At 41.9% G+C, this 16,340-nt stretch overlaps 1 protein-coding gene across 1 annotated transcript in view; it reads right to left on the bottom strand.

Moving 5' to 3' along the window:
- Positions 1 to 7: 7 nt before the first annotated feature.
- LOC139630969 (cyclin-dependent kinase 17-like) overlaps positions 8 to 16,340 on the bottom strand; it is a 33,914-nt gene continuing 17,581 nt past the window's right edge. The window contains exons 3-17 of the mRNA XM_071494878.1: positions 14,533 to 14,697; positions 13,653 to 13,786; positions 9,171 to 9,296; positions 6,330 to 6,386; positions 6,029 to 6,143; positions 4,795 to 4,889; positions 4,540 to 4,602; positions 3,947 to 4,070; positions 3,600 to 3,720; positions 2,953 to 3,050; positions 2,698 to 2,803; positions 2,227 to 2,269; positions 1,931 to 2,021; positions 1,682 to 1,759; positions 8 to 1,396 (exon numbers count right to left, since the gene is read on the bottom strand). Coding sequence (XP_071350979.1) covers positions 1,359 to 1,396; positions 1,682 to 1,759; positions 1,931 to 2,021; positions 2,227 to 2,269; positions 2,698 to 2,803; positions 2,953 to 3,050; positions 3,600 to 3,720; positions 3,947 to 4,070; positions 4,540 to 4,602; positions 4,795 to 4,889; positions 6,029 to 6,143; positions 6,330 to 6,386; positions 9,171 to 9,296; positions 13,653 to 13,786; positions 14,533 to 14,697 — 1,454 coding nt within the window. The 3' untranslated portion in view covers positions 8 to 1,358. The remainder of the gene's footprint in view (positions 1,397 to 1,681; positions 1,760 to 1,930; positions 2,022 to 2,226; positions 2,270 to 2,697; positions 2,804 to 2,952; positions 3,051 to 3,599; positions 3,721 to 3,946; positions 4,071 to 4,539; positions 4,603 to 4,794; positions 4,890 to 6,028; positions 6,144 to 6,329; positions 6,387 to 9,170; positions 9,297 to 13,652; positions 13,787 to 14,532; positions 14,698 to 16,340) is intronic.

The raw sequence follows: 16,340 nt of genomic DNA, 5'->3' as shown, positions 1-16,340 counted from the left end.
GTTCATGTGAATTCTGTTTAAACTTTAGATTTAATTTTCTTAACTCTGGAAAAAAAAAAAAGCTCAAATATGGGAGGGCATCTGAAATGAAATCCCACACCAATAACAATTATCCACAAATAAAATTAAAGAATGTCATACAAAACATCTCTTGTAACACTGTTAAATAGACTGACTTGGTATCTTATTCACGAGGGGCAGGACTATAGCTAATGCTCCCTGAATCAGGAGTTCAGTGGCTGTGTGCTTCCTCATACAACAGAGCAGGCATGCAACACCATGATGGAGGCAATGCAGAAAAAAAAGGACCCTTTTTTTTTTTTTTTTTTTTTTTTTTTTACAGTTGATGGAGATGGGAATGGCAGAAAGGAGAACACATCTGTAAAGGCAGCAGATTCCAATACTGGGAATTAACTTTGCACCTCCTCTTTGAAACAGAGAGGAGGAGAAAATGTGTCAGATTGAGGCGGGGAAGAACAAGGACAAGGAAGTTGTTCACTAGTTAAATATTTAGGATTTCTTAAGAATTTAGGAGGCGTAACTAATCCTGTAATGCCCTTGTTAATAATTCCATGTTGCCTTTTTCCTCCTGCATTTGTTCATTGGTCACAACAGAGACCACAGCATCCTGGAATGATTTGCCAGCATCTGACAAAAATGATCTTTTTTGTTTTTTGTTTTACTTTTTATTTTTTTGCACAGAGCTTGGCAACACTGCTCTCATATTAGCCTCCAGTTAGGATAAAACTGAGTTATTACATCAAAGCTGGCCTCAGAAACCTTCAGAGTAAATGGTCACAAATGATTTGTGCAGCTAAGAACAGCACCGTGGCAATCGAGACATAATCAAACCCTCTTGAGCTGCTACAGAAACATCCCTCTGTTTGTGTGCTGGCGTGCCTTCCACACACACTCACACTGAGGAGCCTCGAGGTGGACTTTTTATGTATGAAAATGGAAATGATGACAAAAAAATATCACTAAAAATACCACCACTTCAAGAAAAAAAAAAAAAAAAAAAAAATTAAAAATCTATATACATTGCATGTACTCATTAAAGTGACTGAGCCTGTTAGATTTCTAGACAGTAGTTGGATTTAGCAGCAAATTCTCTTCTCAATAAATATAGATGTACAGTATATAAATGTCTCTTTTGGGCCAGGTTCAGGCCAAACCTGGGAGGGAGTCGCACTGTGGACGAGTTACCCAAGTAGTTTGGGGGGAAGTGATGATGATGATGATGATGGTGGTGGTGATGATGCTCCACGCCAACATCCATCTCAAGTTACTGATCCATCAGCGAGACTATACAGCTAGGAGATCCTTCCCAAATAAAAAAAAAATACAGTCCAGAGAGTCTAAAACAGCATGCTTTGTCTTCTGTTCTTTCCGTTGCCTGAAGGGGGAGAAAAAAAAAGGAGAAGCATAAATTACACAGTTTTTATTTAGTTTACAGCAGAGCTTCTCATAGTCAGACACTTGCACAACTGCCCCCATGAGCTGACCGGGTTGGTCAGTGGGCCAAACTACAAGAAATAACTTATACACTTGTCCTTTTTCACCTCATACAGTATGTTTTCCTCATGTCTTCCCCTCCACAAACCCACCCCAACTTCAACTCGTTCCCCTCACATTTTGAAAAGCAGCGATAGAAGTATCGATTCTTGCGTTACCACCTTACCTGACTCGGGGTGCGATGAGTTCCGGTAGCCGGGATCTCTCTGCAGCTGCACCTCCTTCAGTGTGAATATGGATATGTCTGCCAAAGATAAAGAGTTGGTCAGTGCAGCAGAAATCACATCTTGCCAGGACAATAATGTCTTTGTTATGAGGCTGTAACTGATCCTCGCTGTATGCTGCAATATCCTTCAAGTTGTACCTAGCGGAGCCTGCCAAGTCTGCATTACTGCTCTGCCATTTCATTACTCACTCTCTGGCAGTGTGTGCACACGTGGCCCCAGGCTCCTGAAGTACGGCTGTCTCATTGCTTCATCAGCAGAGATCCTCTTTTTTGACTCGTACTGAAATTTAGGGCAGTAAAAGAAACACACAGTCATTACCGAACAACAAAACAACAAAACTGGGTTAGCTGCGTGTGATTGCATGTGAATGAGCTGGTGTGGCTCGATGCATTTCCTTCCAAAAATACCGCTCTGACATAGCTGCAAAATGTGTCACACTGCTTTTAACATGGCATCAATGTCTGACAGATACTGAGAGACTCACTTTCAGGAATGACATCAGCAGGTCAATGCCATCAGTGTCCAACCTGCAGGGAGGGAGGGGGAGAGAGAGCGGGGAGCGGGGAGGTCAGTAGAGGTGGGGTGACTCACAGATGCTGGCGAGTGTAAGGAAGGAAACAGTGAACTGTTCCACAGGATTTCCTTACAGGAAGCGACAGAGAGCACACACTGCTAACTAAACAACCAATAATACTAATGTCTAATTCTCTCAAAAGCTCTACATACAGCAGCCGCTCTTCTCTTATACCTGGGTCTGATCACAAACATTTGCTCATTTCCATCTCCAATCATTAGAGGGCTGACGAGAGAAGTGAGGAGGAGCGTTGAGTTAATTTAAGGGTTTATAACATTCAATGCATACATATGAAACATGGTATAAGCTGTAGTACACTATACCTGACGTAAAGACACAATCCATACACAGAAGATGAAATGTTGATAGAGCCAGTATTACCTTGGCGCGTGGTTAATAAGGGGCTGGGCCTTGTATTTGGGGAACTTGTAGGACTTGAACTCGTCGATAGAGGATATTCCAGGCCAGCTGTCTTCTGTTGGAGTGCCTGTGGAGGGACATTCAATCGACCCTGTTAGTCAGGCTTTACCACGGCAGCTGGAGGGGCTGCCACAGGGGTTACATGCCAGGGTTAATGCGATTAAAGGCTCATATTTAAAGTTTGACTGCTTCCTGCCAGCAGGGGGCAGCACTGACCTAGAAGCCTGAAGATGAGGTGCAGCTCGTCCTCCACTGTGGAGCCTGGGAACAGGGGCCTGCCGGCAGCCATCTCATAGAATATACAGCCCACCCCCCTGAGAGGAAGGCACAGACAGGAGGGATTAGGTCATGAAGAGATGTCTGAGTGAAGCTTTGACACCGGTCTAACTCGACAGGTTAGACTACCACTAACTCTGTGGATCAAACTCCCTGAATTGTGCATCAACTGGCCAGTTTCTGATGAATGAAATACCAAAGCAAGAGGCAGGAACTGATTTGAGAAAGCAGCAGGACACTGCGAAGTATGGGGAGAACATTTATAGTCAAATTCCATAACAGCTTGGGAGTGTTGTTCATCAGCATGTGACACATCAAAGTCTCCTCACTGCAGATTCGGACACCTGTCCGCTCAGACGAGCATCAACTAACTGCCAGAAGCTGCAAACATCTGCGTTCATTTCACAAATCACTGAAGCGGCTACAGACTTCAAACTAGAAATTCAGGACAGGAATTCTTCATACTTGGGGATTATATTTGCCTGTGCACCTTTGGTGTGTGTGTCGTCATATGGGCACAGAGAGAGAGAGAGTAGCCAGTGTTTTCTAACAGTTGTAATCACCCCTGTTGAGTGAGGCCCACTCACCACATGTCTATCTGTGTGGAGTACTCGGAGGAGCCGAGCAGCACGTCGGGAGGCCGATACCAAAGTGTTACCACCTCGTTAGAGTATGTTTTAGTGGGCACAGACTTGGCCCTCGCCAGGCCTGTGGAGCAGAAACATGAGAAGTAAAAACAGATCCAATGGACACATTTAACAGAAATTCACATGAAGTGGATTCATTACAGAGGACTACATATTCATCGATTTAAAATATGGATCAAATGTGTTGCAGAATTATTAAAATACAGATAAAACGGAAGATCATTCAATTGAAGGAAACTATCCATCACTAAACAAAGCATTAACGTCAGGACTGTTTCTGTTCTTACCAAAGTCGGCCAGTTTGAGTTCTCCTCTGTCGTTGATGAGCAGATTTTGAGGCTTCAGGTCTCTGTGAAGAACTTTCCGTCTGTGACAGTACGCCAAACCTCGCAGGATCTGGAACAGAAAAATCTGGGGAGAGAGATGTTTCTGATCAGTAATTCTGATTCTTAGCAGTGAATTCAGTTTCATACAACTGTGGTGAATAAAAACATACATTATGGAGGCAATTCCTGGACTGCAGTCTATCAGTTTACCCCTGTGGAGTATTAGATTACTGAAGAGAACTCATTCTCCCTGTTTGTGGGCACCTCTTGTGTATCAGGAGCAAATGTGTTCCTGTCACATCCAAGAAGCACTTTCTTTATTTGTTTTTATATAATAAATTATATGTGATTTAATTGTTTGACTCTCTTCCAAAAAGGAGATGTAACAAAATTTCAACACGTTCCCAAAACAGAATTGATTTTGTGGAACAGGTTAAGAAAATAAATGTCACTGTCCACACTCCGCCACCAGGGGGCACTCTAACAGCAGCGACCACAAAGTCTTGGAAGTTGATGAGGCTGGCCGGGCCAGCAGGCCGCCTGCGGAGGCTCACCTTGACATTCTGCATACTCAGGATGTTCCCACAGTCGTCCATGTACTGCTTCAGGTCTTTGTCCTAGACGAGAGAGAGAGAGGGAGAGAGACAGAGAGAGAGACAGCGAGAGAGAGAGAGAGAGAGGCAACAGTTGGTAAGCAAGCTCTGATCTGCACAGGGTTGTGAATAATAATGATGTAAAATAGATTCATTTTTAGCAAAACACCATGTGAGTCATGCAGAAAGTGAGGGCAGAGGCTTTGTGGGTCTCACCAGGTACTCGAACACCAGTGTGAGCGACTTGTCTGTGTGGACGATGTCGTGCAGCGTCACAATGTTGGCGTGTTTCAGGTCCTTCAGTAACGACACTACAGGAAAAAAAAAGGTGACAGTTGTAACAGTGAGGATGTGATTACAACTGTAACGTTCACTTTGTTCAGTTTCTTCATCATCAATACTCATCAATACTCCCATAGTACTGATGATGGTCATTTTTTTAACTTAAATACAGTTGGAAAAAAAAGTGGCCTTTAACCAGTTTCATTTAAATCCACAGAGCCCTTTAATCCTGAGTCTCATCTTTCTGCTCTCTGAGGTCAGAGTCGTGTGGTTCGACTGTGAATCAGCTCAGTTTTAAACTCTGTAACATCCTTTAGCACCAGAGGGGATTTTTTCCTGCACTTTGTATCTCGTGGCTTTATTCGTCTACCCAAGTGTGCGCATTTGAATTATTTAATGCATGGCATGATATATTTAATATTCCTGCTTTTCTGTTTTCTATTTTATGTTGTGTTTGTTTGTTTTATTATTTTTACTTCTCATAAATAATTACTTATCACAAACACATAAACCAAACTGACTGCTATCGCTGGGTTTACACCGATCAAGCCAAGTGATGTGTATTTATAAAGCCTTACATCCTACATAATGTGTTAACTAACCTATAAGCCAATCAAAACAAAAACAAAAACAAAAAATACAGTATTCATAGAAACCATAACACAAGGACCCCTAATAACATCACATTCACTTTGCTTTCAACAAAGCTGCCTCTCTGTGAGTGATGTCACGGTGCCAAGTCACATGACTAGTGTACATATAAATATTGAGCAGAGCGGTTATAAACTGTACAGCTGTTAGTCTGACAGTGCACTGATGAATAACTGACTTCTCCATCTCTGAACACAGCACAGCGGCGTTTCTATCAGCTGACAGTTCACACTGTGAGACCGCAGCCACACTGAGCGCAGGCCTCTGTGGAAGTGAACAGAAGACTTCACACTTTTCATGACGGGCGTTGTTTCCTTAGAGTTGATTTACTGTTGTCACTCTTAACTACCCATAACACATTTCTCTTGCGAAGGCATTTCATCAACTGCCCCAAACGTGCCCTGTGGTGGGGGAGGTGAGACAGCTACTGATCATAAAGGGCTGTAATCTTCTCTCATCGTGTCCACGTGGAGTCAAATGTGGGGCTCGTGTGGGGATTTGCGGTCAACCTTGGTACCTTCTCGGATCGCAGTGCATGGCGCCCCCTCCTCGTGCTCCAGCCTGATCTCCTTCAGCGCCACAAGGTTGTCTGTCAGCTTGCTCCTCCCCTTGAAGACTGTAGCGTACGTGCCCTTGAGGAGAGGGGGAGAGAGAAAAGAGGTGAGGACAGAGAGCTGGACTGATGCAGCACAGTTTGGCCATCAGGGGTCAAAGGTAAGCTCTAAAACTGTGCCTGTGCACGTGATATCACCGAGTCTGAGAACATTAGCACCTGGTAGGAAACTCAAGGCTGACCGTGAGCACACACTCTCACGTACCTCCCCCAGTTTGTCCAGTTTGATGTAGGTCTCCAGCTTCCCAAATCCAATTTCTGACTAGAGGAGAGAAAAGGACAAACAGTGTTAATGAGGGTAGCATCTTTATTAGCAGTGACAAGCTTAAAGACACCACAGTAAATCCTTATGACGGCCTCGCAGCAACAGAGGGGGGAAGTAAGGAGGTCACACACCCCCGACCACCATCACTGCTAATCTCTTGTGACAAAGGACCGTTGGCTTTTGGCTTTTACAAAGTGTTTGTTTATGGGCAAGCCAAGTGAAGGCAAACTTTATTTATAGAGCATGTTTCACAGCTGAAAACTCAATGTTTGCTAGTTTGATATTGATTTAAGTCATTTTTAAGCAAAAATATTTCTGTTTCTCTAATGTGAGGATTTGATGCTTTTCTTTGTCATGTATGATAATAAACTGAATTTCTCTGGGTTTTAACTGTTAATTGAAGAAAATAAGTGATGTAAATGCATCATCTTGAGCCGTGGGAAATTATTCCAGGCATTTTCCACTATTTTCTGCTATTTTCTGGATGAAACGATTACTCAGTTAATTGAGAAAATAATCAGCATTAATTGATGAAAATAAACCATAATAATTCACCATAAAGTGCTTTAGAAATCAAATACGAGTTCAATAAATATGGACTATTTGATAACTAAGAAGCAGTATTCATTATTGAAACAGTTTTAGGGCGTTTTTTCTTCAGTCCTGAGGAAAACTTTTCAAGCAACTAGGAGGATTAAAAACTAAAGTCAGCACCACTGGACTTTAAACTGACCCCTGTACAGAAAGAAGACCAGCGCCACGTGGAGCTGAGAGGTCTGGGTGTCGCACACATACTGTGGAGCGAGGCCCTTCGCTGCTTCATAAACGTCTCCGCAGGGGAGCGTGTGTGCAGATGCAGGGGACTGGGTGAGGCTCAGCGTTCATACAGATGTTCACTCAAAGTACAAACACAAGCTAATTATTGAGGCAGCTGACAAAGTGAATGCTGAGGTGCTTGTGTGAACACATGACAACAGGCTGAGAGGATGAGAATAGACAGTCGGTGGCCAAGCGTGTGCCATCTCTCTCTCTCTCTCTCTCTCTCTCTCTCCTCTGTTTCTCACTGTCTTTAAATAAAACACAAGTCTCACAGCTAACTTTATATTCTACAGCTCCTCCCTGATGCCAGACCTGTTTCTACTTCCCTCTAATTCAGTCTGCTTCTCCTACACAGTCGATTCTGAAATCAGGAGTCAGGACTCTCAGGCGTGGGCAGAGATACTATACATTTACATAAGTACAGTTTGTTGGTACTAACACGTCCTCCTCAGACAGATGGAAGTATTTGTTACCCACCTGGAAAATGTTGGCTAAGATGAGGCTGTGGCGACGTGATGATATAATGTATAACATGTGACGATGCATAGTTGTCTACTCTGTGGTAGCTCTCCCTTTAATAGCTCTGGGTGTATTGGGTCATATCAGGAAAGTCAATGAGCAGGACCTCTTTTTGTTTTAACGTGTTGAATGAATTAGGTTTTTCAGGTAGTTCTTGTTTTCTGGATTTGGCCAAAAACAGACTTTGTGTCGATTTTCTAGAAAATACAACGTCATGTCAATATAGATCAATATCAGGATACAGAATTACATCAACTGTGTCAGAGGATGTTGTTTTCATTGCTTACAACTACATGAAATCATAAAAACAAGGCACTGATGGTTTTAACTACCCTGTAGTACTTGAAGTACTCTGAGCTACAGTCACCAATTACATAACAGTCTTATAAGAATAATTCTTTAAAGCTTCCGAGTTTTTCTGCAATTCACAAATGAATGACTGATGATCAGTCTGAAATGTCATTTTATTTTATCAGGCCATATTCTTACAGAAAAATCTTTTTCATTTTAATATTAAAATCAGATTTTATTGCTGGTAACTCTTTAGCCTTAGAGCTGCAACTAAAAAGTGTTGGTGTGCGCTGCTTATTTTCTTGATCATTCAGCCTCTAAAATGTGAAAAAATAGTGAAAAATGCACATTGAGATTTCCTAAAGCCTGAGATCATATCATCAATTTGCTTGTATTCCCTGACCAACACTTTAAAACCTTAAAATATTTGGTTTCTGATCAAATGAAACAGAAAGTCAGCAAATCCTCATGATTGAGAAGCTGAAACATGAGTTTAAAAAATGACTGGAACGATGAATTGATAGCTGCAGATTATTTTTCCATCCATTGAGTCATTGTTTCAGCTCTAGTTCCAGTTAAATAAAACAAATGAATAGAATCCACAGCTTTTACTTTTTTAATCTTAAATGTTATTTGTGGGATTGTTTCTGTCTTTTTTGAACTGAGAGTTTTGACATCATAGGTACGATGGTGCAGCTAATGAGGATATGAAATCTTAGTTTTTGTTTTCCTTCCTAGCTTTAAGGTCAGACAGCAGCTCTGAGAGCAGCATGGCGCCCCTGGGGAATCAGTGTTTTGCTTGAGAGCACTTCAACAGGAAGTTGTTTTTTTTGTTTTTTTTTTGTCAACAGAGCAGCAAGAAAACAGGGAGGTGATTTCCCTGCTTTGACTCCTTTCCACCAATTTCTTACTTTCTTTTTTTGGCCATTTTGTTCCCTGACAGTTGAAAGTATAGGGACATGAAACAGGCTGTAATCAAACCGGGAACGATGCCGTTATACAGTATGTGTCTTAACTATCAGTCACCTGGACACCTCTGTCTAACAATTTATACGTTTTCTTCTCTGTCTTATCATCTTTTTCTCTCTTTTTCATCTCATCCAACGAGTTTATCTTTCCCTCTCCTCCTCTCTCTCTCTCTCTCTCTCTCACCAGTGATGCTCTGCGGGAGCGTCGGCTCAGCGGCTGGTCGAAGGGCGGGCTGCTCAGCTGCAGTTTCTCCAGGTAACCGTCAGGTATCCGGATGTCGGCTGGCAGGGACAGACGTTTGTTCAGGTCCTGCACGCACACACACACACACACACAAAGAAAAAAAAACAACAGAGGCAATTTAAAAACAGTGTCAACATGGTGTAAAACCCTGAAAAAACAGGAGTAAACCCTCAGCAAACAGAGAAAGCTCTGAATAAGCTCCACTGATTGACAACTAAATGGCAGAGACCCAGAGTAAACAAGCAGAATCTGCAAGAACCAGCGTTAGACGGCCAGCTTTAGTCCTCACTGGTCAACAGAGAGGCCAGTGAGTGTGTGTGTGTGTATAAACACACACACGTGCAGCAACATGCATCTTTACAGTTTTGTGTAGCAGACTTGTGTACATAATAAACGCTGCCTTCAAGAGTTTAGAGTAAAGTCTTTCCCAGAGAAGCAAAGTACTAAAGCACGATCTTAATGACTTGTTATGTAAAATCAAGCACACACTCACAATACAACGTCTGGGTTCTTCCCATCATGCATTTCCTCTGTTTGTTAGATTATTGTTAATCCGGCCTCTCTCTCTCTCTCTCTCTCTCTCTCTCTCTCTCTCTCGCTGTTTTAAATCTACTTCCACCCCCTCTGAGGTAACACTGGACAAGGCAACATCCCCCCCTGCTCCGCCCCTCCCTCAGGCTGAAATACAACAATATGCAACTTTGAACTTTCCACATTTCAACAACAAGCTCACTGATAAATGTGTAACTGAAGGCAACTGACTCCTGGATGGGTGAGCCATGACAGTGACTCAGCCTTTTTGTCTGCATGGTTGCCTACAACTGACTCGATTAGACCTACAGTCAGCTTCAATCAATTCAATTAATTTCATTATTGATTAACCTGTCTGCGTTCTTTCTTAAAAAAGAAAAAAAGTCCATCAGAAGGAACCAGAGGGCAGGACAGTGTCTTTAAGAGCTTGTTCTCAGAAATGTTCCTTTTACAAAGATATAAAACAGAGAACAGCAGCAAGTCGTCACATTAGAGGAGCTTGTTGCAGCACGTGTGTGGTGTTATTACTTGTTAAATGACTTCAACTATTAACCAATAATCAAAATTATTGGAAGTTTGTTTTCGGTCAGTAAACTCATCCATTTATCAGCCAATTGTTTTCACACACTGATGCAGGATGTTTTTTCTCTCTCTCTCTCTCTCTCTTTTCTCTTTATTTCTAATAAGGACGATGCGATTGAACATACTTCCAGTACAGAGCATGAAACTGACTGAGTTTATAGCTACATTTACAGTCTAATTAAAAAGATATTGTTTTGTTTGCATTTTTTTTAAAATTGTAATGAATTTTGTTGGGGAACTACTAAGAAAAAAACATTAATTTCAGACAAATAAAGGGAATGTCCTTATGTCCTTTGTACCACATCATTTAATATATGTTCCTAATTTACATCTTAGTGTGGAGAACTTTGCTGAAACAATTAGTTGATGAAGTGATTAATTAACTGACAGAAAATTAACAACAATGTAAATGAATTGTTTCAGCTCGAAATCAATCAATCAACTTGTTAAGTAAAAATATCTCGTTGTGTTGGTGGGACAAAACAAGCGATATGAAGATATCATCTTAGGCTTTGGGAAATTGTGACGGACATTTTTCACTCCTTTCTAATATTTTTTGGACCAAATGATTAGTGTCATATTAATTGACAATGGATAAAAATCTCTAGTTGCATCATATAAATAACAGCTGCTCAGCCTGGTCACAGGCTGCTATAATGTGCATCTGTGCCTGTATTTTTGAACATTGCATCCGGTTTGCTGCTCTGTGGCGTCTGTGTGCAGGCCCAGGATTGGAGGTTTGTCCTCAGAGCAAGAGATGCCATCCATCACCTGACCTTTGCACCCCCACCCTCCTCCTCTACTTGTCCAATCAACCCAGCCTAATCTGTTACAACAGGGGCCCATCTGGACCGTATTAAAGTAATCCTTGTGATGTAATCCCAAAACAGCACTGCTTCCTCTGCAGCAAACGAAGGACAACCCGACTACCTGACCCCTGACAGAGGGGCTTCCTCACTCTTCCTCCTACACTTCCTTCCTCCTCCTCTTCCTCTTCTACTGTCCCTAATCCGAGTGTCACGGCAGCACAGCGGCAAAGAATGGAGCCACACAGCGATTTCGCTGTTGGATCACTTCATGAACGACAAGTCTTCAGTCAATCGTACCAGCACAAACAATGCACAGAGTGTTAGTTGTGTGTGTGTGTGTGTGTGTGTACGTGCTTCTGTCCAACACTTTCTGCTTGTGAAACAGTCACAGGAAGTGTGAGGTGCACTGCTTGCAAACGCTCTCGACAGCAATGTGGTGATGTGTCATGTCTCTGTGTGCGGGCTGCCCCAAGTGGAGTAAGCTGCTTAACTACACGTTTAAAGGTTGTTGGGCATTTTCGTGCAGTCTTGCAGGCTTGGTTTGTTTGTGTTGTTGCTAGTATCTGCTTGTAAATCCCAAGAAGTCCCCCAATCAGAGCAACCAATGAACACTGTCAGAGGAAGTGTTTGTTCTTCAACCACAAGACCTTTCCTTCCACTATCACCCAGCAGGTGCTGTGCAACATGTGGTTGACTGGAAAGATGTCAATATCAACTGCACTTCAAAACACACAGGCACACAGCATTTTGAAAATAGTCACTTTAAAGGCCTTTAAAGGAGATTAAAGGTGTGAAAATGCAGACTGTGATGTGCAGAGAGGAGATTATTTAAGACTCAAAACAGCCAAGCTGAAATGTAAAGGAATGAATTCACAAACAAAACTGTCAACAAAAGTGATTGCTAATCCATTTCCCAGACAAATCAAATCCATTCTTCTTTTGTGTGTTTGATGTTGAACTGAACAAAAAAGAAAATAAAAATGTGTTATGGTAAACCTTCAGTGACATTTCACTTTCACTATCTCACTGTCGCTATGCAACTGGACACTCAGTTGTACATCCCTAGAATCCCATTAGGAGCTGTTAAGATGGATTTAAAGGACCAAATCTTGGCTTTGTGGTAAAGAGAGACAATTTAATGTGGATATTTCCGGACTTTTAGGATATTTAATACCCTCCAATCTGAATATCATAGCAGAACTTCTTCTGTTACAATAAAAAGGTTTTGCCTCGTTTGTCACAGTAAAGCACACATTAAGATATAGTTCTGTATTGATTAAAGGATTAAAAGATTTCATTCTTAAAAACGTTGAATACTATATATATGAAAGAAGCATCAAACAGTGACGTCATTTTGTCCAGCAGGTTTTCTTTAATTACTGGTGGAACCTATGAAAGAATGTGATGCAAGTCAGTGTCAGAAATGTGGCAAAATTCAAGTGAAACCTTACTGAGCACACTTTATCTGCTACCTGAAGACACAGCAGCGTCATTCCTCCTGTTGCTTCACGCTGCCTTTTAATGTGTCCCTACGAGCCAGCTGGATTAAAGCTCTGGCTCTCGATCAGGTTTGTGTGCACGTCTGTCCTCCCATATGCTCTGCTAAATCAACCTCAGCATGACGCGGCGCAAGCCACAAGACTTTACCTCCACGGTGGCTCGCTATTATTCTCGAATGTTTGAACTTTGCTATTTTGGTATTATAACACAGCGCTGTATTTAATACATGCAAAATCAAAAAGCCCTGGATTTAGAAAACGCTTGTGGCGAAATGAAATCCCCCTTAGACAACAACGAGAAGATTATTATTATTATATTTTTTGTTATAATAATCACAATGGGAAGTCTTTCCACAATGTGTTGACATTATGTAACCACCAGAGGAATGTCAAAATCTGGCTGTCTATGACTGACTCAGTGTGTGTGTGTGTGTGTGTGTGTGTGTGTGTGTGTGTGTGTGTGTGTGTGTGTGTGTGTGTGTGTGTGTGTGTGTGAGAGAGACAGAAAAAGTATGTGAGGGGGTTTAGTGGGTGGAGGTGATGGCGAATGTGAAACCTTTATAAAACAGATTTCAAAAGTTATGTTCATAAGTACAGTATGTGGAGTCACTGTGTACGTGCGTGTGTGTGTGCGTCTTACATTGAGATTATGTGGGCAGCTGAGGACTTTTGCACGTCATGACACACTATGAAAATACGCCTACGCAGAGTTACAGTGTGGAGCTGTGATGCACACATCATCTTGTACAAAAAAAAGCTCTTTGTCAAACACTGAGGCTCCTTTGCTTTTCAGTGGATTAATTAACAAATAAACCGTGGAGCCAGGTACGACCCCTGACAAATAAATGTGTCACAATTCATAACAGTGATGCGTTCAAACGTCAAAGCTTGTTAAGTGTAGCCGGTGACTCACATCCCACGACGTTCAATTTGATTTTAAAAAGCACAAAGGCCATGCAAGGAGAAACAAAGTCTGAAAACACACAGACAGAAAATCTCACCTCTGCAGAGATGCGTCTGTTCCCTCTGTTCCTCAGACAAACGCCTGTAGGTGACTGCACCTCGTCAGAGGAAGTCCCCGACGCCTGGTCGCTCTCCCCGTCCGACCCCATCTTCAGGTTCTCATGGACGATATCTGGAGAAGAGAAAGAAAGAAAAACAGAGGGAGAGAGAAAGGGAGGATGAGGGTTTGAGTTTGATGGAGCATGGAGACGGAGCAGGTCTGTGGAAACGGGGCTGGGGCTCAGAAAAGCCCCACTGTTCTTATCAAGCTCCCGGCTGTGTCGGACAGATGATATACACAAGAAGTGCATTAAGTTTAATAAGTTTGACTGATAGTTTTCATTTATTTCAGCGCCACAGGGCCTTACAAGGCCGACCCATACGTCACAGTGTAATTTTCCCATGCCTAAACAAACTCCTCCTCTCTGCCACCTCCTCCAGGCTTTGTGTTTATGTTTATATTAGGAAATGCTGTGAATTGAAATATTGCATCTGGGCTGAGGTTTTAGAGTGTCATCATTTCTAACAAATGGTTTATTGTGTGACTGAACGTAACAACTGAAATGACTGAACTGATATTCATGAGTGTGTCCGTGCTAACATATGCCTCTGGGAATGGTTTGCTTCAGCACATGTTTTCACACATTATAGCTCGGGCTCAGCTGACTCATGTTTTCAGGATATTCTACATGTAACACTTTTACTTGAGCTGTTAAACAGCTTCACATCCGCATTTAGATCTGGAATAAAATCTATCCACTGTCGCAACTGCTACACAGACTCTACATATTGAGACAAAAAAATGTCACAGGAAAGATAAACATCAATTGCAATCTTGGCCTGTGTGCATGTGGATAAGTGTGTGTGTGTGTGTCTCACCAAGGCGACTGCCATTGCGAGGCATGACCATGAGAGACCCCAGGCCTCCTCCAATGACGCTCTGAGGTCGTCGCAGCGGCGGCTTTTTAAAGGAGCCTGTGTACTGGTGAAGGAAGGAGTGGACGCTGTGGGCTGACGGAGGACGACCGTTCCTCACGATGGGCTCTGCAGGAGAACACAGAGCATTATTTTAACAAAGATGAAGAAAATAATAAATTATGAGCGTATGGATGTACCATGGTGGACTGAGCATATGAGCATGGCCACGACTGAATGAGTGCAACTGTTAGCACAAACACCGAATTTTATAATGACACTCACACAGAAACTATATTTAATGTAGATCAACACCACTTATCAAGGCCATCATAACTGGAGTCCACCTGTGGGGACATTCAGCTGACTGGACATGATTTGGAAAGGTACACATCTGTCTCACAGCTGACAGTGCATATCAGAGCAAAAACCACGCCACTGCCTGCAGAGCTCAGAGACAGGATTGTATCGAGGTGCAGATCTGGGGAAGGCTACAAAAAAATCACTCTGCTGCACCGAAGGTCCCCAAGATCACAGTGACCTCCATTATTCTTATTCAAGAAGTTAACCAGGGATCAGCTGACTGCCTGACCAAACTGAGTACTCAGGGGAGGAGGGCCTTGATGGGAGTTTATATATCAGTCTCTCAAAGATGGATATTGGTATTGGCCTCAAAAATCCTGCACAGGTTGGATTTGTGTTTTTTTAGAGAAGTATTAAGTTCTGTAACTTTACCGTTTATCTTACTGTTCTCTACTTTAGATGTATAATATGCTTCTGTTGTGTGTGTTTTCTTTTTTTCTAAAGTTTGAGGGCTAATAATAAAAAGAAAAAACAAAAAAACATTTTGGCTCAGAATATATTACTAGTTTCATTTACAAACATCAGTTGACAGTTCATTAACTTTTTCATGATGAATGGGAGATAGTGAGGATTTGAGGAGTATTTGCTGTCAAACTGACTAAAAGCTTTCTGATGCAGCAGCTATACATGACTGGTTCCATAACATAACACCAGACTGCATAAAATAATCACGATCGTTACATAAGTGGTTTTAACTCAATCTTAATCTGCGGTTGCATAGATTTGCATGTAACCTGCTGTGAGTTAGTGAGATATATAAATTGCATGGTAAATCGTTGCTACAGCATATAAATCGTGTGTTTTTAGAACTGGATTGCATGTAAGAACGCAGAACTTTAGTTTTCTTTATCATGGTGTCAAGCAGAGTGAGACTGATGAACGGAGCAGAACAGCACGACAACATCCAGGAGAAAACATCCAGGAGAAAAGAAAGACAGAGAGAAACTGATGATAAGAGTAAATGACTCATGAAGGAACCAGGTGCATTGTTATACAACAGATTATACATTAGATTAGGTACTGTAAAGCAATAGTTTAGGGACTAAATATAATGGGACAATTTGTGATATTGTCATATTTTTAACACACCTGAAAACACACTGAAGCACGATGAAGTTACTAAGTAACAGTTCTTACCCTGCCTGTTAAAAAAATCTAATGTTAACCTAATGTGCAATCTACTGTTAATGTGCTCTGATTTTTCCTGAACATCACATTCCTACACTGAAACGATGGTTACCCAAATGTCAACAGAGCTGACCACGGTGTGGTCTGTTCTCTCAACCAGTGTAAACCTCATACTGTAAATAGTCAGCATGAAAAGTAGAGAAGTGAGAAAGTTCAGTGTGTGTAGACAAAAAGCCTTGTAGTTCAAGTTGTGCAGTTTGGAGAAACTGCACAAAGCGAGA

This window comes from Trachinotus anak, unplaced genomic scaffold (assembly GCF_046630095.1).
Source record: "Trachinotus anak isolate AG129_WGS33_773 ecotype Australia unplaced genomic scaffold, CSIRO_AGI_Tana_v1 ptg000002l, whole genome shotgun sequence".
In the NCBI taxonomy this organism is placed as follows: domain Eukaryota; kingdom Metazoa; phylum Chordata; class Actinopteri; order Carangiformes; family Carangidae; genus Trachinotus; species Trachinotus anak.
The sequence above is the reverse complement of the archived record's forward strand: the minus strand, read 5'-3'. Positions and strand labels throughout refer to the sequence as shown.